We start from the raw sequence: 27,112 nt of genomic DNA, 5'->3' as shown, positions 1-27,112 counted from the left end.
TTTGTTTGTTTGTTTTGTTTTTTAAGCAAGGCCTCAGACTAGAAGTCCACAAGCACAAAGTAAAACTAAATGTTTTTAAACACATGATGTATTTTTCTTCCACGCAGCAGAGTGCGCTGTGTGACGTCTCTGAGCACCAATCAGAGGCGCAGACGCGCACTGCGCGACCCCTCCTCCGCGGAGAGGGGAAGCGGACGGACCTCCGCGGATATTATCATAGCTACAGCTCTATCCAGTGCACACAGTAGCACAGCTCAGCCTACAGTGCACAGTACAGCCGAGCGGCACGCTCACATCAGAGAGACCGTCCTCCTCTGCTCTTCAGCCGCTACGAGAGGCACCGCCGCGGGGACATGTCGGGGATTTTGGCCTGGTTTTGGAACGAGAGGTTCTGGCTGCCTCACAATGTAACCTGGGCTGACTTAAAGAACACGGAGGAGGCAACCTTCCCGCAAGCCGAGGACCTGTATCTGGCGTGTCCTTTAGCATTCTGCATCTTTATGATCCGGCTCGTGTTCGAGAGGTGGGTGGATAAAACGTGCCACAAGTCCTTTGGGAACTACTCTGATCTGTCCTGGTGATTTTTAGTGCGTTATCCGGTGCACGCCGCCGTGCTGCGTGTGGCATTCTGGTAACTAAACAATGGCATCTTATCTGGTTAGCCGTCACATCAGCAGCAGGCTGATCCCCCTCATCTGCAGGCCCGCAGCAGCGTCTGCACTCTTACTTCTGCCAGTGCACACTCAGGAGTCAGGACCGGCCCAGTGCCCTCTCAGCAGAGCAGTGGAGTCCCATCACAGGCTACACCACAATGCACGTTACTATCACTTATGGTACAGTGAGGTGATGGTCAGAGCAGGCTGTGCATATGTGGGTCAGGGCTCCTCTGGGACTCTCACTTCTTAATATTCCGCTCTAAACTCTGCTTGGGCTTTAATATTTATGACAGCAAACACACTCCTGTAAATAATACAGCAAGGTCAGAGTCTAACAATATTTAAGATGCAGTGGCTGGATTTGTGTTAGAATTGCAATATTGTGACTGAATTTGGGCTTGTGAACAACAGCATGATCTACTTCAAATCTTCAAATACCTAATGTTTTTGCATGTACTCTTTGGATTGAAGCGCTTTTCTCTGTGTTAAGGAACATCCTCCCACTGTGTGAAGCCGAATAGGTTTTAGACTTTGTGATATTAACACAATGCAAGGCTAGATTTCTTTTTATACTCCAATCACAGCATGGGGGCATAATTAGGTCCTGTGTTCAACTAAGCACTGAATGGAAAGGGGAGCAGAAAAAGACTGCCATGATAGTCAAATTTGATTGCACAACCTTTGCTTATTTTACTCACCATCTCTTCCTGCTGTGACATGTGTATGTACAATTTTACAAAATTCATGGGTGCCACGCTGGTGCATTGGTTTTGCACTCTTTCCTCACAGCATTTACAGCAGGTCCTGTATTTAACTACAGAACCATGTCGGGCCTTTGCGTGTGGCGTTTCACTAAATATGTACAATGTATCTTTTTATTCATTCACAAACAGTACGTTGAAGATTGTTGAATATTTGTGTGTGTGTTTTCTCTTTGTAGGTTCATTGCCAGACCCTGCGCGATGGGCCTCAAGATCCAAGCGAACGGGCCCCAAAAAGCGCAACCGAACGCCATCCTGGAGAAGGTGTTCACGGCTATTACCAAGGTACACACTGTACTTTACTACTACTTAATTAACAGACACGCTGTTCATGTCTGTAAATACACTGTGCAGCGCTATTTGCATCTGTTCTAAAAGTTATCGTTTCTCGTTGGCCTTTTTTGGCAGCACCCCGATGAAAAGAGACTGGAGGGCCTGTCCAAGCAGCTGGATTGGGACGTCCGAACGATCCAGCGCTGGTTCCGACAACGGCGCAACCAGGAGAAGCCCAGCACCCTCACTCGATTCTGTGAAAGCATGTGAGTAATGTCGAACACAAATGACCCGACAAAAACTCGGAACTGCGGATTTGACTGTATTAAAAGCAGGCGTGATGGAGTTAGTGTGTGGGGGTCATTTTCAAACGACATGGAAATGAAGGGATTGAGGTGGCCACATTCACACACGCTAATCAGTCACATGCAAATCAGCTCCTAAATGGGCCGAGAAGTTAGAGCTCAGGATTCTGGGATCAGTTTAACGATGAGAGATATTAGATTGTAAAATACTGAAGTTGTCGTTCACATAGAAGCATTTGGACTTATTGGTGTGTTTGCTGCCCTCACCAGCAGTGAAGTGAAGCTTACTCAAGATTGCGCGTGGCCTTGAATAAACGTGTTTCAATAAGCTTCTGCAATGTCAATAGATCCACACCGTCATTCATTTTTCACCGGTATCTAACTTACTCTTGCTTAGGAAAGGTACTGCTGGTATGAAAAAAATGAAAGTATCAAAAGCAGGTACAGAAAAAAATCTGTCTTTAGATCCAAGTTTGGCGCTGTTGGTCCAGGGACAGCATTAAAGGAAGTGACTTGGTTGTTTCAACTGAAATCAATTTTTTTGCCCCCAATTTTTTGCCCCATCATTGCATAATGTATTTATTTTTATTATTCAAATGTTTTTCTCTATTTTTTCCACATTTTCAAATTTTTGCCCATTTTTACCCAATTTTTCCGAACTATTTTTTTTTCTTATTTTTGCCCCAATTTTGTATTGATTATATTTTGTCCATTTTTCACCATTTTTCTTTTTTCTTTCTTTCTTTTTTTCTTTTTTTTTTACACATTTTCCTTCTTTTTGCCACCATTTTTCCCACTTTACCCCATTATATCCCCAAATTATCCCCCATTTTTCTTGACATTGGAGATGAACCCAATATTGTAAATCTGCAGATGTTCCACACATTATTCTTCTGTTTTCTGGATCTAGATGACAAATATTTTAATATGAGTATCGGGAAAAAAATCGTTCAGGTATCAAAAACCAAGTATTGAAAATAATGTAAAGATACCCAGCCCTATACACACATTACAGTGTAGACTTGCATTTATGTCTTTATTTTAAACACCGCAACATCTATAATCACAATTTGAAATAAATGAATCCCGATATCACTGGTCAAATTGTAGGGGGAGGGGGCGGGGTTGCAATTGAGTGTTCCCCAAACTGCGCTGCGAGGACTATTAATGTGCAGTGGAGCCAGTCATCATGGAGATTCAGTTAGTTACTCCCTGCAGTGAGGGAGCGCTGCTGTCAGACTAAAGCCCCGTCTAAGTCTGGTATAGCTGTTCTGACACTTTGAGGCGTACAGAGAGAGAGAGAGAGGGAGAGAGAGACTGGGAGAACGGGGGAAGAGAAATGCACTTCAAATACACAGAGGATAGCGGTGATGTGATCTATTGACTCGGGGCAAAGGAGTAAATCACAATAGGCTGCATTTCGTCCAGAATTTGGGTCTGTATTAGGGATGCTAGATTAATCCGATTGAATCAACATCGCAAAGACTGCAGTCATTTAGGTTATGTAATGTTCTTAATAATAATATCTGGTCCCCATGAGGTCAAACAAAAGGTCAAACTGACAAAATGCACCATCAGTATTTCATACCAGCAGACATTTGTGCCGTTGATATAAGTATTAAGGTGTTTTTCATCAATACAGTAGTTGTGAAATGAGCTCATCCCTGTGAAGAACTGACTGATTTGTAATACTTCAGTCAAGTTAAGGATAGGTTTGGAACAGTGTTAATTTCGTCGACTAAAATATTTAGTCTTAATTTTAGTCAAAGTGATATTTTTGACGACTAAAATTGGACTAAAACTAAATTAAAAGTTTTTCATGAGACTAAAACTATGACTAAAATGTCCAGATATTTTAGTCGACTGAAATAAGACTAAATAAAAATGAAAGGGAGAGACTAAAATCATCCAAACTTCTATTGACCGTCTGAAAGAGCCTCATATCATGTAAAGTCACTGCCAAAGGATCAGCTCTGAGCTTTGTTCATGTGGAGCAGCTCCATGAAGCAGAGGAACAAGATTAAATATGATCATAATGAATATTATCAATGCAAAGTCGACTAAATTCGTCTTAAATTTAGTCGACTAAATTTACTTGCAATTTTAGTCGACTAAAACTAGACTAAAATTGAAGATATTTTTTGGACTAAAACTAGACTAAAATTGAATTACATTTTTGTTGAAAGACTAAGACTAAAACTAAATTAAAATATGTTTTTAACACTGGTTTGGGCTGCACGATATTTCGCAAAAAGTATCGTATCGCGATATTAAGTGATGCAATATCCGTACCGTGAGAAGCCACGATACATCGAAACATCACTAAAGTCTTCATTCACGTTTTTTTTTTTTACAAACTTAGCCAAAAACCCAAAACAATGACACAATTTTCTATAAAACTAGTTACTTACTATTTGTGTTTAATTATAATGGAACATATCGTGTTTAGTGGAATATCTCAATAATATCGTTATCACGATATTGCACAGCGGTATCGCGTATCGACAGTTACTTCATTATCGTCAGCCCTAGTTTGGACCCAACGAACTTTCATTCTTTATGAACATAAACAAACAAGACCTTTTGAATAGCATTAGATCTGGCTGATATCAAATATACTGTGACAGATTCCCCTGCCTCCTGCTTCCTGGCAGGGTATTCAAATAAGCGGCTATTTCGATGCTCCGTAATTTGGGACCTAGTAAAATTACTCTGTGTGATCAAAGCAAATTAGCAGCGCGCAGGAGGTGGAGCGGGAGCGCGTGCGTATTCGTGGGGAATTTTCATTCTGACCACAGGCACCACCTGGCCATAGTGAATTTGCTTAAAGCTTTTTTAGATTCTAACACAGAATGATGTAGCCAATCCAATCATTAAAAAAAAAGTAAAAAATACACAGCTGGTCTGCAGGATGAATGCTAATCAGGGTTGGTGAGTCTATGATAATGATATAAGCAAATCGCAAAGACTGCAAATACACTGCCTGACCGAAATAAAAAGTATATGTTCTGATTTGGGGTTGCTGCAGTTGGTCAGGTCTAGGTCCAGCAACACTATGTGCCCAAAGAATGAGATCAGCTGACCATCCTGAATGACCAGGTTATTCCATTAGTGGATTTCTTCTTCCCTGATGGCACGGGCGTATTCCATGATGACAAGGCCAGGTTTCATCTGGCTCACGTTGTGAAAGAGTGGTTCAGGGAGCGTGAGGCATTATTTTCCACACATGGATTGGGCCACAGAGTCTAGATCGTAACCTCACAACCATCACCTGAACCGGGCGCATTTTCTCCAGTTTGGCTTTACCCAAACCTAAAAACTTCTTGAAAAAAAGCATCAAAATAGCGACGAAAACAAGGATGAAAACGCAACAAAGGCAACAAAAAGCCACAAAAGGTTACAGAAACTTGACGATAACTTGATGAAAAAGCAATGAAAACAAATAAAAACACGATGAGAATGCAAAACAGATACACGACAAGACCAACACAACAAAAAGGTTACGATCACTTTTGCAGGCCTTAGCTTTCAAATGATGAGGCCCTCCAGTTTAGAAGCTTTTATATTTGGGCAAATGCGCTCAGTTCAGGCGGGGGATAAGAGGTTTACCCAATTGAGAATGTTTGGGACGTGCTGGAGACGGCTTTGCGCAGTGGTCACACTCTCCCATCATCAAAACAAGACCGGCTCACGGATAATGAACTGAAACAAACACAGAGGGTTTCTCCATGCTTCCTTTATGACATAAGACAATCTGGGAATTGCGGATTAAAACGCTTCAGCAGTAGATGAAGAAACAGCCGAGTGAAGCAGCGGCCAAAGTTGATTTTCACGCAAAAGTGTAAATAGAAAGCAACAAATTACCAACACTTTGTAGGAAAACAAAACACAGCTGCGTCTGACTGAAAGATCTACCGAGGTGGAGCGGCTGATTCATTGTAGTGGTACATTTACAGCAGCCTTTCAGCGGCCCTTGAAAGGGACTCGTGCAGGTTTGATGAGGCGGTTGCCAGGAGACGCGCTTTTGCGGCGTGTGCCAGGTAGACTTGTCCACTTCATTTGGCTCCACAACAGGCTCCATAATCCAGGACAAAAGCAGGCAGAGAGCGTACGCTTTGGTCCAGGCCGGGCTTACAAGTGATTTTGTTTCATCTGCATCGCATAGATTCAAGTCGAGAGGATGTACGAAGCGTGAGGTTGGCGGGCACACTTTGGTCAACTGCATTGTAATGAATTTTTGCTCGGAATTGTGATTAAATCTGTGGCTGAGCGCAACTTTTAGCTCTGGGTTTTTTAAGACAGGCCTATTACCAATCATGTGGCTGTGTGAGAGTGGATTATTTGGATTGGTGTTAAGAGTGGCTTCTTAGATAGAGTGGTGGTACCAATTACAAGTAAGACCCTGCTGGATCGTTTTTTTGTCCAGCCTGCTGCCAAGATCATTAGTCACTGACGAAGGTTCTTGGAAGAGAGGCCAAACGTCACTCTTACACTCACAAGCAGCTTAATGGCTTAAAGGAATAGGCCACCGTTTTTACATACCAAGATATGTTCTTACCTAACCTTAGTCGAGTTAATATATACCTGTCTGGTCTTTGTCCGTGCGCTCTGTCAGGCAAACGGAGCACATACGCAGCCTCTCCCACATGTCATATAGCTCCAAAAAAGCTCACGATAGAAGCTACCAAGCTCTTCCACGTGTTCCCTATTTAAATAAAGTTACGTGAAGTGTTTTCATGCGAAGTATATTTACCCAGAAATGTAACATGTCGATTTTATAAGCAGATAAAAAGGGGTACTACATTGTGAGGCGTAATGATAAGAGGAGCACAGCGTCCGCGCAGTAACTCCTAAAGACTTCCCCCGCTCACTTCCGTCAATAGAAGCTGCGTGACACTTGACTAAGGTTAGGTAAGAACATATCTTGGTATGTAAAAACGGTGGCCTATTCCTTTAAGAAGTTTCTTGCTCCTAATATAACGTTTTGTCTACTACTAATATAACGTTTTTTATTAGGTTATATCCTAGTAGTTACTTATGAGTATGATTGAGGTCTAAATAAAGACTGCACTTAAGTATGAAAGCCATGTTGTATGCTATTCTATAAAAATAAAACCATGCCCTCTGTTTCTGGTTAGTCTATGTTTTACTGGGAGAAAACTACACAAGTGAATTATCCAGGTAGAACAAATCAGCCACTGAGGATGACCTTTACTCAAATGCCACAGTAGCCTATAGTGTGTTGGGATCCGCATGGCTCTGCAACAGCATTGTTTTCAACTGTGACCTTTTGGGGGGAAAAGACTGAATTTGTTGTGTTGATGTAAACTTCAGTTGATCTAAAGTTTTATGCATGGATCAATGATAACAATAGATCTTACACAGAATGAAAAGAATACCCAAACATCCAGGTAGATGAATAAATACTCTTTGATGGACTTCTCAACCTGGTGGGAATCCTGGCACGAGCTTTGCTTCTGGAGAAGGTTATGGTGTGTTGTTGGCCAGTTTTGTGAAGGAATGACCAGCTGAATGGCACCAAATGAACTTACTATTAATTTCAGCGATATGTTTGTGTAGTTCAGTCATCCATCGCAGTAGAGGTTTTCAAATATCGTCGACTGGAGTGGGATGATTGAGTTAGTTGGGGGTGTTTAGCTTTTATTTTCAGAAGCATCTTCGTCTTCCATCCATCCATCCATCCATTTTCTTCCGCTTTATCCGGGGCCGGGTCGCGGGGGCAGCAGTCTCAGCAGAGATGCCCAAACTTCCCGATCCACACACACCTCCTCCAACTGTTCTGGGGGGACCCCGAGGCGACACCAGGCCAGCTCGGAGACATAGTCCCACCACCGTGTCCTGGGCCTTCCACGAGGCCTTGTCCCACTAGGACATGCCTGGAACACCTCCCGCGGGAGGCGACCAGGAGGCATCCGAAACAGATGCCCGAGCCACCTCAGCTGGCTCCTTTCGACGTGAAGGAGCAGCGACTCTACTCCGAGCTCCTCCCGGGTAACTGAGCTCCTCACCCGATCTCGGAGGGTGCGCCCAGCCACCCTGCGAAGGAAACTCATTTCGGCCGCTTGTATTCGTGATCTTGTCCTTTCGGTCATGACCCAAATCTCATGACCATAGGTGAGGGTGGGAACGTAGATCGATCGGTAAATCGAGAGCTTTGCCCTCCGACTCAGCTCCCTCTTCACCACGACAGACCGATACAGCGACCGCATCACTGCTGACGCCGCACCGATCCGTCTATCGATCTCACGCTCCATCCGTCCCCCACTCGTGAACAAGACCCCGAGATACTTGAACTCCTCCACTTGAGGCAAGGACTCCCCACCGACCTGAAGAGGGGAAGCCACCTTTTTCCGGTGGAGAACCATGGCCTCGGATTTGGAGGTGCTGATCCTCATCCCGGCCGCTACACACTCGGCTGCAAACCGCCCCAGTGCGTGCTGGAGGTCCTGGTTCGTTGAAGCCATCAGAACAACATCGTCCGCAAACAGCAGAGATGAGACTCTGAGGCTCCCAAACCGGACACCCTCCGGCCCCTGGCTGCGCCTAGAAATTCTGTCCATAAAAGTAATGAACAGAACCGGTGACAAAGGGCAGCCCTGGCGGAGACCAACACGCACCGGGAACAGGTCTGACTTACTGCCGGCAATGCGAACCAAGCTCCTGCTGCGGTCATACAGGGAACGGACAGCCCTTAGCAGAGGGCCCCGGACCCCATACTCCCGGAGCACCCCCCACAGGGCACCACGAGGGACGCGGTCGAACGCTTTCTCCAGATCCACAAAACAGATGTGGACTGGTTGGGCGAACTCCCACGAACCCTCGAGTACCCGATGAAGGGTATAGAGTTGGTCCAGTGTGCCACGACCAGGACGAAAACCGCATTGTTCCTCCTGGATCCGAGGTTCAACTATCGGCCGGATCCTCCTCTCCAGCACCCCGGAATAGACCTTACCGGGGAGGCTAAGGAGGGTGATTCCTCTGTAATTGGAACACACCCTCCGATCCCCCTTTTTAAAGAGAGGGACCACCACCCCAGTCTGCCAATCCAGGGGCACTGTCCCCGACCGCCACGCGATGTTGCAGAGACGTGTCAGCCAAGACAGTCCTACAACATCCAGAGACTTAAGGTACTCAGGGCGAATCTCATCCACCCCCGGAGCCTTGCCACCCAGGAGCTTTCTCACCACCTTGGTGACTTCAGCCCCGGTGATGGGCGAGCCCACCTCCGAGTCCTCAGCCTCTGCTTCCTCATTGGAAGACGTGACGACGGGATTGAGGAGGTCCTCGAAGTACTCCTTCCACCGCCCGACGACATCCCCAGTCGAGGTCAGCAGCCCCCCACCCGCACTGTACACAGTGTTGGTGAAGCACTGCTTCCCCCTCCTGAGGCGCCGGATGGTTTGCCAGAATCTCTTCGAGGCCGACCGATAGTCTTCCTCCATGGCCTCCCCGAACTCCTCCCAGACCCGAGTTTTAGCCTCCGCGACCGCACGAGCTGCAGCACGCTTGGCCTGCCGGTACCTCTCAGCTGCCTCAGGAGTCCCACAAGCCAACAAGGCCAGGTAGGACTCCTTCTTCAGCTTGACGGCATCCCTTACTTCCGGGCGCCACCACCGGGTTCGGGGATTGCCGCCGCGACAGGCACCAGAGACCTTACGGCCACAACTACGAGCAGCCGCATCGACAATGGAGGAGGAGAACAGAGTCCACTCTGACTCCATGTCCCCCGCCTCCCCCGGAATCTGGGTGAAGCTCTTCCGGAGGTGGGAGTTGAAGACCCCACTGACAGAGGGATCCGTCAGTCGTTCCCAGCAGACCCTCACAACACGCTTGGGCCTGCCAGGTCTGACCGGCTTCCTCCCCTGCCAGCGGATCCAGCTCACCACCAGGTGGTGATCAGTTGACAGCTCCGCCCCTCTCTTCACCCGAGTGTCCGAGACACGCGGCCGGAGGTCAGACGACACAACTACAAAGTCGATCATCGACCTCCTGCCTAGGGTGTCCTGGTGCCACGTGCACTTATGGACACCCTTGTGCTCGAACATGGTGTTCGTTATGGACAAACTGTGACTAGCACAGAAGTCCAATAACAGAACACCACTCGGGTTCAGATCGGGGAGGCCGTTCTTCCCAATCACCCCCTCCCAGGTCTCACTGTCGTTACCCACGTGGGCGTTGAAGTCCCCCAGCAGAACAATGGAGTCCCCAGTCGGAGCACTATCTAGTACCCCTCCCAGGGACTCCAAGAAGGCCGGGTACTCTGCACCGATGTTGGGCCCGTAGGCCGAGACAACGGTGAGAGACCTGTCCCCGACCCGAAGGCGTAGGGACGCGACCCTCTCGTCCACCGGGGTGAACTCCAATACGTGGCGGCTGAGCTGGGGGGATATGAGCAAACCCACCCCAGCCCGCCGCCTCTCCCCGCGGGCAACTCCAGAGAAATGGAGAGTCCAGCCTCTCTCCAGGAGTTGGGATCCAGAACCCAAGCTGTGCGTGGAGGTGAGCCCGACTATATCTAGCCGGTATCTCTCAACCTCCCGCACAAGCTCAGGCTCCTTCCCCCCCAGTGAGGTGACGTTCCATGTCCCGAACGCCAGAAGCTGTGCATGCGGACCAGGTCGTCGAGGCACCTGCCTCTGACTGCCACCCAGTCCTCTCCGCACCCGACCCCTACGGATCCCTCTGCGGGTGGTGGGTCCACAGGAGGGCGGGCCCACGTCGTCCCTTCGGGCTGGGCCCGGCCGGGCCCCGTGGGCAGAGACCCGGCCACCAGACGCTCGCGTTCGGGCCCCAACCCCAGGTCTGGCTCCAGGGTGGGGCCCCGGCTGCGCCATGCCGGGCGACGTCACGGTCCTTGAATATTGTACGTCCATAGAGATCTTCTGAACTGCTCTTCGTCTGACCCGTCACCTCGGACCTGTTTGCCATGGGAGACCCTACCAGGGGCATAAAGCCCCAGACAACATAGCTCCTCGGATCATTCGGGCACTCAAACAACCCCACCACGTTAAGGTAGCAGTTCATGGGGTTGGCATCTTCGTCTTCTTGTAGTTAAATTAAAATCACCACACAAAAAAACACTAAACTCTTCCTCCAATTAGGTGGCCACAAAAAACTATATTCTATTGTCAAGATTGCACCCGTCTTGATAAATGACCCCCTTAGTCTTTGTTGTGGGTGACAGCAGGGGCTTTTTCTGGCAACTTTCCCCAATAAATGTTGGTGATTTAAGGTGTCGACTGCGTATGGAGAGACTGTCAGACCCCAAGGCCAATTTGCAGTGATTCTTGGAGAGTTTAGAACCACAGCAAGCATCCTCCCGACAGTGCTGTGAAAAGCCGTGCTGCGCTACAGGCAATTGGGAACTGGCAATTTTCCAAACTCCGAGTCCGACGAGGAAAGATACCTCGGAACGGGGATCCAAGTTGTCTCACTTCAGATATGAGCTGAAGTTACCATCACTAATTCTAACTGAACGAGCACCAGACATGAAGCCACACACTAAAAAATAATTCCATTAAACAGCCAAAAATGTATCCCATAGAAATCTTTATGCACAACATGCAAAAAAAACATCTACTTTGAACAAGCCCCGTTCTCTTCAATTCTATTCTATTCACTTCTGAGCCCACCAGCCTTGCCCACATTTCCAAAACGTACGGTTAAAGATGAGAGATAATTCATGGACTAATTACAGTAAGAAGATTAAAATTTTGCCTCTCTCGCTCTCTCATGTCTGAATACCTCTGCGCTTCCAAAATGACTGCCCAAAGATTTAGCTGCACGGGGGAAGAAAATAGCCAGACAGTACATGAATGGAAATCGCAAATGCCGGCTTAGCTGATGATGGCCATTGTGCCGTAAATGGCTAATTCCAGTTCGAAAAATGGACTGCTTTGCTACTGTGCGCACACAAAATATACTGTATTTTCCGGACTATAAGTCACTTGGGAGTATAAGTCTCACCAGCCAAAAAAAAAAGCTAAATGAGGAAGAATAAAACATATATGTCGCTCCGGAGTATAAGTCGCACCAGCCGTGGCAACTTCCTGGGCATGGAGGCGTAACTGCACCGTTGACAAGCCTCTCCCGGCAGCACGTTGTTCAAGCACCAGTGTGAAAATAACAAACATTGTGGGATTATCTATTTTGATATATAAGTCGCACCCCAAGTAAAACTATGAAAAAAAGTGTGAAAATACGGTACCTTGATATGACTTTTTTTTTCTTTCATCTTTGTTTTCCAGGTGGCGGTTTACCTTCTATCTTTACATATTCACCTACGGAGTCCGCTTTCTTAAAAAGGTAAGTGTTTCTTAATTAGCGGCTTTGTAATTCGAGTTTATTTATAGTCAGCTAAAGATGACAGTGCAAATTAACCCGTTGGCTTATTGGATGCGTAATAAGCTTATTTTTTACTTGGCTTGAAATATGGCTTCCTCAAATTGTCAGGTCATGTTAACCATCTGCGGAATAAAACTGATCTAAAAATATTGTGAGTCCGTCTACATGATCACCAAATGCCAACTGCTCTAAAAACTATCTAAAAGTGTCTATAAGTTCCTTTCGTCACGTTTCCTGCTGTTTCTTTGGCGGCTGATGGAAGAGATAGCGGCAGCACTATCGGCCACTTGCATCTTGACTCACCCAGATGTTGTCTTCACGAGCATAGCTTTATTATTTCCTTTGTGGGTTTTTTGGTATTTTGTGCAAGGTCTCGCTGTATGCTTGAATATTATTATAACCACCCTGTTTATATTCATTTTAAAGCCACACTATGTCACATTTCACCTAATAAGAGTAAAATAAGAGCATTTATTTGATTGCGGGTGTTTTCAATGGCGAAAACTTGCATCTGAACTCTGCGGTCTCGTGTGTTTTTGTACCCATATTTAGAAGTATCTTTTCGGTCCATCTTCTGATTGTGCCTCGCCTACGCGTGCACACAAGATCAGATTCAATCGCATCTGCAAGAAATCGTTCATTCCCAACAGGTTATAGTGTAAGAAAAAGAACTTTGTCCGGCCAACAATTGCAAACTACACACAATGTGAAAAAGAATTGTTTCTGCCTGATGTTAAACACGATGAGATTACTCCCATTCACATAATTTCTCTCATTAGGAACACATTAGATAAGAGGGGCTGAGTTGAGATAGCAGAGTGGCACATATCTATAGTGTGAAATAAGGAGCATGACGAAGCAGTCTGTGAAAGCGCTTCAGCCCCGGCTCCGTTCAGATCGTTGTGTCTCTATGGAGTTTATTATTAGAGTCGGTGGAGAGCAGAACAAGAGCAAGTATATACAACGGTGTTTCTGACTCAGGCTAAAACACAGCTATTAGTTATTTATAGAATGTGCTACGCATTAGTGAGGATCTATAAGAACCATTTACATCGCTGCAGTTGGAATGTGTACTTAAACTTTTGAATATGGTTTGCTGATTGTGTCATTTGGTCAGGGTTACCTAATGTGCTGTATATAGAATCACAGAAAGGTCATGTTTATGAAATATGAATAAATTACACGACCTTTGATGCTATTGCGTGAATAAATATTGCATTAATGCCATCAGACGGTGCACTTGTATCAAACTAGAACGCTCTTCTCAAATGTAAGCTGATGTTTTGATGACACACGGCGGGCGAAGTGTTGGACCAGCGTGGGAACGAGTGAGAGGGGAGACAGACAGAGGCTGAATATTCATCACTTGTTGATTTGGATAAATGAATAAATGCTAACAACGCCGAAGCAGCGAGTACAAGGTCAAGTTTAAAATGCGGCCTTATGGGGGAAAAATGCTGAATTAATTCAGGGTGATGATGTGAATACAAATATGTGTCATGTCCGTTGGATTGAAATGGGCTCTTTGAGCATCATTGCGGCATTTCTATAGATACAGTCAGCATTGCGTCATACAAGGGGGTGTGGCCTCGCTTTGGGGGAAGGATGTATGTTTAGGGAAACACAAATTTGCACTCTTTTTAGCCGTTTTCTGACAGAATATAAACGTATTCATCACAAACAAATGAAGTCAAGTCTAAATCGGGTCCATATGGATATTTTTTTCACAGCGGATTCTCCTGTAGAAGCAAAAAACCTGCAGTCGAGGCTAGCATTAGCATTTAGCATTCGCTGTTATTTATGTATTTTTGGGCTGTTGAACCACTTTGCTCCTCTACCTGTTTTTGTGACTTCATTGTGTTGTAAAGTATATTCATAATTCAGCATCTGTTAAAGTAGTTTTGGAGTAATTGGGGAAAGTTTAGATTTTCTCCTCTTCTTCTTTGTTTTCCCCCTCTGGCTGCTTCAAACATGACCATATATGGCTGATTTCAGAGATGCCGTCTGTATCTATTATCACCTTCCTTTTGAATGCTTGGATTAGGTAACTAACCTACTCTAATGGCAACAGAGATGGACAGAGATGCATTTTGAAAAGACAGGAGGCAAACATGGCGATCGTCAACATGATGCTAATAAATTGGTGCTTTGAGCGTTTCTCATATTTAGGCCTCTTTTTTTTTCTCCCCTGCTTTAGCATATAGTGTCTTCCATAATGACTGCAAGCAATACAGTACAACAAAATGACACCAAGTCTGCTATGTTAATTTGTGTAGTGATTCACTTGGCATTTTCAAAAGTTGGGTTCCATCGTAATGATATCATGTCTGTCCTCTCACTTCCCCAGACGCCGTGGCTTTGGAACACTAAAGAATGCTGGTACAACTACCCCTACCAGGTAATTAACACCATTCAAACGCTGTGTATGATTGTATGATCACTTAAGGATGGCTTGTTGTTTTGTATTACGTAGCCGCTGACCGTGGACATCCATTATTACTACATACTGGAGCTGTCCTTCTACCTGTCTCTACTCTTTTCTCAATTCACCGACATCAGGAGGAAGGTAAGGCCAAGACCTCATTTGTGCGCCGTTTTCTTCCCCAAGCATTTTGTCACTGTCAAAATAACTCTGCCAAGCGTTGCGTCTTGGCTTGGGCACAATTGCCGTCTCCCTCCGAGTATTGTTGGTGATGTGTGAAATAACAAAATACTGCCTGGGCCATAGGATCTTTGTTAAAAAATGCTCTCAATAGTTCTTTCTGTTTTTGTTGTGGAAAAATGGGGCTTTGCATTTATAACAAAAACAAATGGAGATGTATATTTAACACTTTGCAATTCAACACTGTTAAATTGAAAACATGAAAGATTTTGAACTGCTTTTGTCCTATGCCATAAATGCAAAAGAGAACTGTAGGAATATTTTGCGAGTATGATCGGATATCACTGGCCTGTTATCAAATGAGTCTTGTTGATTAGTTTGTGTTTCAGGTAGTGGCTTATCTTCAGACTGCAGGCTAAGGAGACCGTTTCAATGCCCTATTCGACCTGTATTTGTATCTTTTCACTGCAGTCTGAACAGCACAGATCCTGTTTTCTGACACGTATCTGATCAATAACAATGCACTACAATGCCATTCAAGAAACAAGATGTGCACTTGTTATGAATCAAGCCTGTGTGAGTGTCACTGTCCCATTACTGGACTCCACAACTACGGGTTTCTCTGTGCAGATGCCACTGCCCCACATAAGGCAAAGGTTATACGTGTCTTTGCAACTTCACTCAGTTTACTTTGCACGGCTTTAATTAACATAATCAGATCCACAGCTCCTAGATTCTGTGCTTACTTCTGCAAACACAAACGGTCAGTTCTCAAATCCCCAAGATATTTATAGTTGTTGCTAAAAAAAAAAAGAAAAATAATCTACATAGACTACCCAACTGTAAAACATTGAAAGTGGAAGTGTTACAGTTTTTGAGCACCCCTAAAATAATAGGTCTGTGCCTCATTCATTGCCCATGACACAGAAAAATGTGTCTTCCACGTTGAAAAAAATGATCAGACATCTACATAAAAACATGAATATGGCGAGGAACACTTCACAAACCCACTGCAGTCATTACACACGCTCCACATAAACCTTTCTGTTTCTCACTTTGGGATTCTTTTGGTGTGGATTTGCATGCCCTCCTGCCCTGTCCACACACTCTCACACACACACACTTCCGTGTCGTCTCTCCGCACTCCCACAATGCATTGCTCCGTCATGTCTTTGTTGACTGTTGGCATGTTGTGTGTTTTTGTTTCTCCTTTCAGTTCTCTCATGCACAGCCCCACTCTGACGAGGCCCTCTGCCCCCCTGCATCCTCCAGTATGTCCTCCATGCACACTTGCTTCCATGCTGCATCACTCTCACTCTCCATGCTACTTTTCATTGTCACTCTTTTGGGGCTGGATTTGATTTATCTGGACTTGTTCATTTGTCGACTCGCGCTGTGCAGTTCCATGGGTCCTTCACGCTTTTTGGTTACAGTCTAATTCCTAATAATGACTTTCAAATAAACATTTTGTCCTGTGATTTGGGAACAGGCTCTGTGCATGGAATGTTGTATAGCATCATGATGCTAACACGCTAAATGGTAAAATAGCATTCGGGGAAAAAATTGAGAACACATATGATTTTACATTTTATTGTGTTACTAATTATGTTAAAATGTTGACAGGAAGCAGTATTTACCCTACCCTGGCCATCAGGAAGTTAGCTAAAAACATTCCTCACACATTATAAGTGGTTATCTTTAGCATCTGCTACAAACTGTACATTTTATTTTAGCTCTCGTCAGTGTGATAGTTTTTTTTTTTTATCTATCTATCTATCTATCTATCTATCTATCTATCTATCTATCTATCTATCTATCTATCTATCTATCTATCTATCTATCTGATGACTAAAAGTATGACTAAACTTTAGTATGTTTATCGCCAAAGCAAAAAAAAAACTAAAGGTCAATGAATTATGTTTTACTGACTCAAACTAAAACAACAACAACAACAAAATCTTTAAATCCAGGGCCGTATATATAGACTTTTTCACTGGGGTGGCTCTGCTGGGGAACTTGGTTTGCCCCCGAGGTAAAACTAAAACTCATTCAAAAGTCTTTGCCTTGGAGCAGATTTTATCCTTTATTGCCTCATTGCTGTTCATTAGACTATTATTATTCTTCCTGTTTCATTTTTTGTTTTGTCATGCATTTGTGCTTGAGGTGGTCTTGCAGAATGGTTAGTTACGTGCATGTTTAGGGGTCGTGCTGCTGCTGTTCCAAACCCAGTCAACCTTATAATTAAATAGGACATTGAGACATAGTATAACAATTATAATATTATATAATAAAATTAATTTATTTGTGGGATAAGCCTTTTTATGCACAGTAAAACGAGACACAATTGATACAATGCAGTAAAAGTTAATACTATTTGTGTGCATACAGCACATACTGCAGGCTAACATTTAAATATGGAGTTGTTGCTTGTAAAGTTCGTATGTTATAATCATGTTATGCTCTTCAACACTGTTCTAGCTAACATAGTGTACAGTAAATAACAACATAACTAAAAATCACTTAATACAAATGTTGGTTTGTTAACTTCTTAACCTCCACCTAAACTGAGAACGTTTTCTCCAGTTTGGCATGACCCAAATCTAAAAGATTCTTGAATAAAGTGTTTAAATAGCAACAAAAACGAGACAAAAAAAATGTTACAAAAAAGCCACAAAAGAGTGACATAAACAAGATGAAATCACAACAAAAGAGCGACAAAAATAAGACGAAAACAAAGATAAAAACGCAACAAAAAAGGGACAAAAAAAGGATAGAAAAACACAAAGCCACAAAGGAGTGACAAAAACAAGATGAAAACACGGCAACAAAGCGAGGAAAGGATCAGTTTAGATGAGTTTTGTAGGTATTAGCTTTCAAATGTGGCGTTGCTCTGGCCTATAGTCTGTGAGCTCCAGTCGAGAAGCTTTAGATTTGGGTAAAGCCGAGCTGCACTCGTTTAAGCTGGGGGCTAAGAGGTTTTTAACCCACATAATGATTTGTTCACATGATAACTCTTGCTCACAGTCTCCCACAAGCCTAAATACCGTGACAGTGACTTATCTATGTTTCAAACCCTTTTTGAAAATGACATATATTTGCTGACGTGACGTTCCTCTGCGTCTGTGGGCAGGACTTCCCCATCATGTTCCTCCACCACGCGGCCACCATCTCCCTCATCACCTTCTCCTACGTCAACAACATGGCGAGGGTCGGCACGCTGGTCATGTGTCTGCACGACGCCGCTGACGTGCTCATAGAGGTCAGTGACTCCTCAACGCTTTTGGTGGTCGAGATCCCAGGCCCAACCAGCGCGTTCTGTTTCCGTGTCCTTGGGCAAGACACGTTCACCACCGTGCCTAAGTTTGAATGTGCTGTGTGCCTGTGTGTGTGTAAGTGTGTGATTTGTGGTGACCGGAGAGGCTGTTGGTGCATATTGAAGGATTTCGTCAGTGAACTTCCTGGCAGTTGTGGCTTGTCGTGGCTTATTACGAAATAAAATAGATTTATTACTTCTTTTATTTGTTTAGAAACTTCATTTAACAATGCAAAGGTGTAGATTCCCAGGACTAAACCAGGCCTATATATCCATAACTGCAATTAAACCCGTGTAATCACAGCTCTCCCTCTCTTCCAGGCTGCCAAAATGGCCAACTACGCCAAGTGCCAAATCTTGTGCAACCTCCTGTTTGCCATGTTTGCCATCCTCTTCATCTGCTCCAGACTGGGAGTTTACCCCGTCTGGTAAGTGTCTCCTGCGCTCCCCCCCCCGAACCGTCTGCTCACAAGCCCTACCCCTCCATTTACATTCTACACAAAGCACATGGTTATTTTTGGGATCTTGCATCAGCCACGAACATGCCAGTGTTGTTTTCTGTACTACTTTTCTCCACAGTTTGCAGTTGCTGTGAATTTTGTTGCTAAGTAATAGTTTCTATGGATACAGCAGCTTAAACCTCGGCGAAGAAGACCAAACAAATCGGCCAATAATAATACGGCTATTGTGGTCAGTGGGGTTTTAATCGAGCATTCTAGGAATTTCCAGTGCCGCACGATCTACTTTGACACGTGATATGTTCACATCCAGGCAAATTAGTGTTTTGTTAATTAATTGTAATTGCAATTTTGTTAGTTGCGATCAGCAATTACCTAATGTAAACCAACAAAGATTTTAAAATGTAAAATACTCAATACTCAATTTAGCATTCACATTAAAGGTGCCGCACCTATTTTGACATTCTCTGTGAAATGTTTTTTGTCCCTTTGCAGTTGGTATAATGTGTTCATGAAACTAGTATTAGCACAAATGTTAAAAACCATTAGCATGGTGTAAGCTGTAAAAATTACATGAAAACTCTGCTCCCTAAAAACTAAGAAAAATGCTCAGAAATTCTATACGAGGTTGTACTTGGTGTGACTGTGACATGATTAAAGCAGTACTAAGTAACTTGTTTACCTTAATATATTCTTTTCGTAGTCCCTCTGGGGGTAATACAAGTGTTGAATGGATGATCGGGGGGTCTTTCATCTCCTCTGGTGTCTCTGGCCAGGAAACCACAATTGCAACATCGCTGCCTACGGGTCGGAGGTGTCAATACAGACTAATGGAATCACGAAGAAGAAGCTGACAGGCTATCGGGCAAAGCTAACTGCGGGCTCGCGCCACTTAAACAGTATTTACAGCCAAGTTTGAGTGACTAAAATTATCTCCGTTGTGTAAATTGGATGTGCATGCAATATCCGTCTCTCACCTGCAGTGGCGCTTATGGCCTCTAGGGGCATGAGTTACTTAGTTCTGCTTCAAGAACCGCTGTTTTAGCTTGAAGCATTAACCAGTGGTGGCCTGGGAGTTTCGCCACTGCTCTTTTGTTTACCTTTGTTATATTATTTCGGCCCATGTTTCTCCATGGGCCTTGTTGAACTTCACCAACAAAATGGTGGAGTTTGGCCATAACATTCAATAACGGGGTCTTAGTCTGCATAAAACCTGCTGACCCTGTTTTTGATTTGAAATGCATTTCATTCTTGTTCTAGTTTAGCAGTTCATATTTCCATGGGTGACAGTGTCTCAGATGGATAGAGCAGTTCGTCTTATAACTAACTGGAAGGTTGGCGGTTCAAATATTGATTGTGTCTTTGGGTTTTTAAAGTACTAGGGCTAGGGCTGGGTGTTTAAAAAAAAAATAATAATCACGATTATTTTCGGCATATTGATTGATCGATTTTTTTGTGTAAAAGAAAAACACAAATAAATGTGGTCTTTCCTGGACTAACAAGTAAGCAGATGCTGCAGCTAGACTGAAAACTCCAGTTAACTTGAACATCGGGTTCAGTTTAAAATCTTGGTGCTGACCTTTCGAGCCCTACACGGTCAGGCGCCCACTTATATTGCCGACCTACTTAAACCCTATAGTACGTCTCGGAACCTGAGGTCCTCTGGGCAGAACCTGTTGATGGTTCCACGAACACACTTTAAAACCCGGGGAGACCGCTCCTTCAAAGCCGTAGCGCCCCGACTTTGGAATGAACTTCCTCTTGACTTGCGCTCACTGGAGTCAGCAGCTACTTTCAAAAAGCACCTAAAAACTAATCTGTTTGAGAAAGCATTTGAGTCCGGCTGATGCAATACTGACACCATTTGTATCATGATTACTGAATTTTGAATATTATTATGTTTTAACACTGTGAAGCGCTTTGTGACTCTGTGTCTGTGAAAGGCGCTATACAAATAAAGTTTACTTACTTACTTACTTACTTACTTAACTCCGCAGCAAAAACAAACTCCACACTTTTAGCATCACAGTACAACATCCCCTCACAACAACACACAAACATCTGGAAAGGAGATGTAAAAAAGTGTAAGTAGCAGACAACAAGCACATGTTTGCGTGCGGAGCCTCAAAAGGCCACGACATCACGGAGTGATGCACTAACAACTTAAGAAGTACATCAAGAAATTAGTAAACTGTGCATATTAGTAAAAATGACTTACAATTCACTGTTAGAAGTCCAGCTAATCCACTGCTGCAGTCTGAAAAATAGAGCACATGGTCCAAATAGCGATCGATCCTTTTCCTCTTCAAAGGTAAACTCTTTATCCCCGTGCGCCTGTCCCGTGTGTTTTTGTTTTGCCCATTAGACGAGTTAACACAACTTTGTAGCTGATTTTACAGGTAGAATCACCAGGTCCTCTTCTCGTGCTGCCGCATGTGCCAGCCTGTTTGTTTGGGCCAAGTATCCCTGGGATTGACCTGACAGGCGCTGCAGCATTTCAAGAATGCGATTAAAACGCACCACACGATTATCGTAATCGACCTTTATTAAAATCATAATCAAATCTTAATCTGATTATGATTTTAATAAATTGCCCAGCCCTAGTTTTAACCATGTATTTTGCACATTACAACACATTTCTTGAGTTGCCACAAATCCCTTTTGTAAATAGTTGTCGCGTAGAATATTAATAAAAAGATAGTATGAATCAGAACACCTGACCTTGCTAGATTTCCCTGCCTCCATTCTGCAATATGAAGAGTTTATTTTATTTTTTCCGTCGGTCCCCGCGCAGCAGTAGTAAAGTTGTCATTACTGTAAATCTGTAAACTGTTGCCATGGCGTCCGTTTCCCGCGGATGATTCACCGATGGGCATTTGCAAGAATTTGCCGAGGGATAAATATAGCTCTGGACTTATATCAGGAGAGAAGTGCGAGGGTAGCGGATATGTATTTGCTGAAATGTAAATGAGGCAGTGAGCTTAAATAAAGAGCTTAGATGACTCAGACTAGAAAGGTGTGAGAGGAGTTTTTTTTGAGAGATCTGGGAGTTCCATTGAGACTTTATTAACTACTGTATGCTGTCATTCACAATCTTGAAAGCATGCTCTATGTTCGGGATCGGGAAGAAATCAGATTATATGAATATCAGATAACGTATATCAGATTATACTCTTTACATGTGGCCGTACCGTCTTTACTCTGCCTGATCCCGTCTGATCTCAAAAGCTAAGCAGGAAGAGCCTGGTCGGTACTTGGATGGGAGACAGTTTGGTAACACCAGGAAGCCTAGGTGAAAGAAGTGTGTGAATGAGTGAGTGGTTGGTGGTGGTCGGAGGGGCCGATAGCGCAGACTGGTTGCCTCGCCTCTGTCAGTCTATCCCAAGGCAGCTGTGGCTACAATAGTAGCTGACCACCAGAAAAGTCCCTTTAATAATATGAGATTATAATCTGAGACCAGAAATCAGATTATGATCAGATTTTTGGTCTCCATGTAAACCACTATGAGCGCAAAATAGCTGAGAATGCTTATGGAGTATGGGTTTGATAAATATGTCAGTCTCCATCATTTACTAAAAAAAAATCCAGGAAATACTGATTGGAGGGCTTCAGCAGTAGAAGAAGAAATGATCGAAGTTTATAGGATTACTCACAACTGTGTGAATGAAACAAAATGACTCCATGCAGGTTTATAGGGACCAGGGAGAAGTACAACAAGGTTGGATAAACATCCATTTTTATTCACACTCTTTTTGTAGGATTCTCAACACCACTCTGTTCGAGAGCTGGGAGATCGTGGGGCCGTACCCGTCGTGGTGGCTCTTCAACCTGCTGCTCTTACTACTGCAGCTGCTCCACTCCTTCTGGTCCTACCTCATCGTCAGGACGGCGTGCCGGGCCATCTCCAAAGGAAAGGTGAGTCATCCAGCGCCACATAACCATCCATTAGTACACTTTCTGACATAATATGCTGCCAGTACATCTATAAATACTACCGAGTGTCCTCACCAGCCACTTTTGACTGTGCCTTCTCTGTTCTCCATGCCAACGCCAAGGTGGGGAAATGGAACCCGCTACATGTGAGTATATCGCATAGATTTGCAGGGGTCTCCAACCTATTTCCCCAATAAGCTACTTTTATAAAGTAAAAATCGCAGAAAAAGTAGCACTTCACAAAATATCTTCTGTCATCATTTTCTGTTGTTTGGGCAAAACGGCGATCAAATTTGACTCCTCAAACAAGGCCTTTGGAGAGGGATTTGAGTGAACTGGTTGCTCCCAAGCTACAGGTTGGAGACTCCTGAAGAAACTAATTCCGTGTGGTGGATCTGTAATTCAGTCTTGGTGTTTCCTGGTGACGGTGGTGGTTAATATACTATTTGTTTTTTTGTGTGTGTTTTTTATCATTTGTTTGAGTGAAATCAAAATTATGCCTGCATGTTGGTAATAGTATAATATGTTGTGAGGAAATCCACTTTCAGAACATTATCTATTTCGTTACGTTTGATAGAAATAAGTGTTATGCTTTCAACTTGATTATTACGGCTTTGTTAGACTTGCTTGACAAAAATAAAACGCATATAGGTAATACAGTGGGGGAAAAAAGTATTTTGTCAGTTTCACATAGACATTCTATTGGATTTTTTCCCCACTGTAATAAACAGGTGAGAACTTCGCTTGTGATAATTACTGCATAGGGTGCCTTTATTTCCTGCTCGTGCATGTTCCAAGACGACAATAAATCATCAGGTGGTTCTTGGGGTGGTCAAGCAGACTCCAAGGGGGGCCTGTGCTACTCCTGACCACCCTCTGGAACCACCCCTGCACGTAGCATTTCTGAACATGGAGCAATCATCCTATTAAAATCTCTTAACCATAGCTTTGTTAAAACTTGATGTTTGCTTTTGTATCTTGCAAAGACGTGTTTGCATTTTCGATGGTGTGAGAGCAGATGAAATGCGATGAGAAAAGTTTGTTTACAGAAAACACAAAGCTATTATCTCGAGCTGACTTGTTGGAAAATATCTGTTCTCGCGTACGGCTGGCGTCGCTCTCAAGCCAAAGTTGACAGCAGTAATGAGTTGTCTCGACGAGCACGTGTATTCACATGATAGGAACATGATGTACAAAGGCGCCGTCGAGAACATGAGGCTGCTGTTCTGACTGCCTACTGCGCCAGTCAGACTTCGCATCTCAGCAATTAGCCTGTCAACGAGGCGCTCTTCACAAAACTGCACTCGAAATCGTCACTCACCAGCAATATGCACCCTGGGTAAACAAGTGGAACTGCAATCTAAAATGTCAAGGGCCGAGTGGTGCATGTATGAGAACGAGAAAGTATCCAAGGAAATTGTGGCTTGGAGGTAGAATGAACATAGTCTTTTTTATTTACTGTGATAGTGGCACAGTGATATTTCCATAGTTACATGATTGTACAGGCTCTCCGTCATACAGATGGTGACTCACACTACTCTATCTCTACACTTCAAATCAAGTTACTAAAATAACTAAAGTTCTTTGAATACAAAGTTAACCTCTTAGCCCCCACATGAACCGAGCACTTTTTCTCCAGTCGGTTTTACCCAAATCTAAAAGCTTCTGGACTGGAGTTTACAGCCTATTGCTGGGTTGCAGGTGACATCACAGCATTCTAAAGGCCTATACTATTATATAGAGGAAAAATTATTTTGTTTTTGAGGAAATTTTTGGTCTTGTACAGAGAGATCATGGACCCAGTGGTTGATATTAAAGATCATTTTTTAAATTCATATATTTTCTTTTTAGCTACGACTTGTGAAAGTGTAATGTTATTAATAGGAAAAACTGGCTCCTGCCCCCCGCTGGGTCCAATGACATCATCACATTCTAGAACCTGCAACCCAGCAATAGGCCAGTGTGACACCTCATTTGAAAGCTAAGACCTACAAAACTGATGGTAACTTATTGTTTTCTTATTTTTTTAAGCATTTTCGTAGTTTTGGTCACTTTTCTCCACACATTTTTTGTCGCTCTTTCATGGCTTTCTTGATTTTTTTTTTTTTTTTTTTCGCTTTTTCATCACTCTTTAGTCGATTTTTTTTTTTTCGCTTTTTTGTTGTGTTTTTGTTGCTTTTTGGAAGTGTTTTTGTTGTGTTCTCATTCTTTTTAATCGCTTTTCATCTCGTTTTCGTCACGTATTTGTCACTTTATTTCTTGCCTTTTCATCACTCTTTAGTCGTATGTTTTTGTCGCTTTTCTAATTGTGTTGTTGTTGATTTTCCGGGCAAGTTTTTTGTCACACATTTGCCACTTTTTTGCTCTTGTATTTGGATAATGCTAAACTGGAGAAAATGTGCTCGGTTCATGTGGGGGTTGGAGATTAATGTAATATTTTTACTCCTTTTATTGACAATGGGCACATACATAAGATACATGGGAACGGGTAAAAACATTCAATAACCATTCTGTTCATATGGTCCACGAGCAAACCGACCAGAGCAGAGAAGGCACGAGGCTAAGTGATTTCAGCTCAGTATACACAGTATCATCTGCTTACGGCAGGTACAGTCTTTGAAATGCTTCGTTCTAAAAATAACCCTTTGGAAACGTACTTCACCAACTTTTATTTTTACACCCTTGACGTCTTGCTCCCCGCCTTAACTGAGTGCATTTTCTCCAGTTTGGCTTTGCCCAAATCTGAAAACTTCTTGAATGGAGCTTACAGCCTATAGACCAGAGCAACGCATTATTTGAAAGCTAAGACCTATAAAACTGATCTAACATTTATCCTCATGTTTTTTGCTTGTTTTTTTTCTGCTTTTTTTTTTTTTTTGCTGTTTTCATCCTCATTTACATCTCGTTTTTGTCACCTGTTTTGTCGTGTTTTTGTCGTTTTTTCATCACTTCTGACTCTTTTTTGTCGCTCTATTGATCCTCATCTACGTCTTGTTTTTTCGCTTTTTCCAAGACACTTTTAGATTTGGAAAAGCTTAACTGGGTTCAGGTGGGGGTTAAGAGGTGAAAGGCCTTTTACCTGATTTTTTTTCTGGAAGTGGGATGACAGAAAAAAGTCTTTCTGTATGTTGTAAAGGCAGACATTTGTGATCTGTAATTCTATGGTAATGCCATATATCATTTTCATTTGAAGGCGATCCTTTTCATCAGTTCTACAATATAGTCATTGTTCACATATTTTAATTTGTCTGATTGTAAATTACCAGCGTGCTTTCTGAAAAACGCTCTGCCTTTATGTGCGGCTGATTGATAGTTCTTTTTTTCTTTTTTTGATTTCCCGGAGCCCATTTATCACGCCTGGCCGCCTCCTATAATGGCACACAATGATGAGAAACTGCAGTTGAGAACGCTTTGATCACGTGTGACGTTTTTTTTTCCCGCACAGGTGTCCAAAGACGACCGTAGCGACATCGAGTCCAGCTCGGATGAAGAGGACAGCCCGCCCGCCAGTCAGAAGCACCACAGCACCAACGGCACCAACAACAAGAGCCACGGTACCAACGGCTACCTGACGGGGGCGCCGTATCCCGATGAACACTGACCTGTGGATGGGAGTGCGCAGGAGCCATGCTACAGACACCTTCATCGTTTGTATGTGTGTGAATGAGTGTGTGTGTGTGTGTGTGTGTGTGTGTGTGTGTGTGTGTGTGTGTGTGTGCGTGTGTGTGTCTGTGTGTGTGTCTGTGTGTGTGTGTGCGTGTGTGGGAGGAGGGGGAGATGAGCAGCATCGCCTGTAAACTACCGGACTAGTATGATGAAAAAGTTAAGGATCCCTCTTTGAGATTTAGGTCATTTCTTAGTTTGTAACCTTTCACCTGGAAACAAATAACTTGCAAATTTTTCCATTGAAATGTTAATTATTGCACTGAGTCATCGTTATCCATAGATTTATATGCAAAATTATAAAGTCAAGGCCCATTTTCCACACTACATTGTACTGTTGATCACTAACTAATTCTTAATTCTTTGTAGTTGATTCTAATATAAAAACTAAAGATGCACCGATCCAGCTTTTTTGCTTCCGATGCCGATATCGATGCTGGGGTTTTGAGTATCTGCTGATATCCGATATTAACCGATACCAAGAGACCTAAAATTGTCTTTCTCTGAGTTAAAAAGTGAATGGCCCTCTTATCTCCATTTTAATTAGATCAATCAAGTCTTATCTTTTCTTATAGTGTTACAGATCAATTATTAGTTATAACTAATAAATATAAATATCTATTACTAAACAAATGGAAAACATTTAACAAGGATCACTGGACTTTTTATATCCTTGGCTACATGACAAGCTTTTACATTAATATAAACAACTCACAAAAAGTGATCTAATCATTACAACTTGTGCATTAAAAATATGTTATATCAGCTATTCTTTAACAGGAT

General features: G+C 43.4%; 1 protein-coding gene across 2 annotated transcripts; it reads left to right on the top strand.

The window, feature by feature from the left end:
* Positions 1 to 181: 181 nt before the first annotated feature.
* cers6 (ceramide synthase 6) lies at positions 182 to 27,112 on the top strand. Of its 2 annotated transcripts, XM_079562957.1 has the most exons (11): positions 183 to 523; positions 1,597 to 1,702; positions 1,826 to 1,956; positions 12,264 to 12,321; positions 14,708 to 14,758; positions 14,834 to 14,926; positions 18,093 to 18,221; positions 18,597 to 18,703; positions 22,492 to 22,648; positions 22,789 to 22,812; positions 26,112 to 27,112. In XM_079562957.1, the coding sequence occupies exons 1-11, from the start codon at positions 354 to 356 to the stop codon at positions 26,265 to 26,267; spliced, it is 1,182 nt and encodes a 393-aa protein (XP_079419083.1). In that variant the 5' UTR covers positions 183 to 353; the 3' UTR covers positions 26,268 to 27,112. The 2 variants fall into 2 exon arrangements, with proteins under 2 accessions (XP_079419084.1, XP_079419083.1); XM_079562958.1 differs by lacking the exon at positions 22,789 to 22,812 and having other exon boundaries at positions 182 to 523.

The sequence above is a fragment of the Gobius niger genome (genome assembly GCF_951799975.1).
Source record: "Gobius niger genome assembly, chromosome: 9".
Classification (NCBI taxonomy): Eukaryota; Metazoa; Chordata; class Actinopteri; order Gobiiformes; family Gobiidae; genus Gobius; species Gobius niger.
Note: the sequence above shows the minus strand (reverse complement) of the source record. Positions and strands in the feature narration are given on the sequence as shown.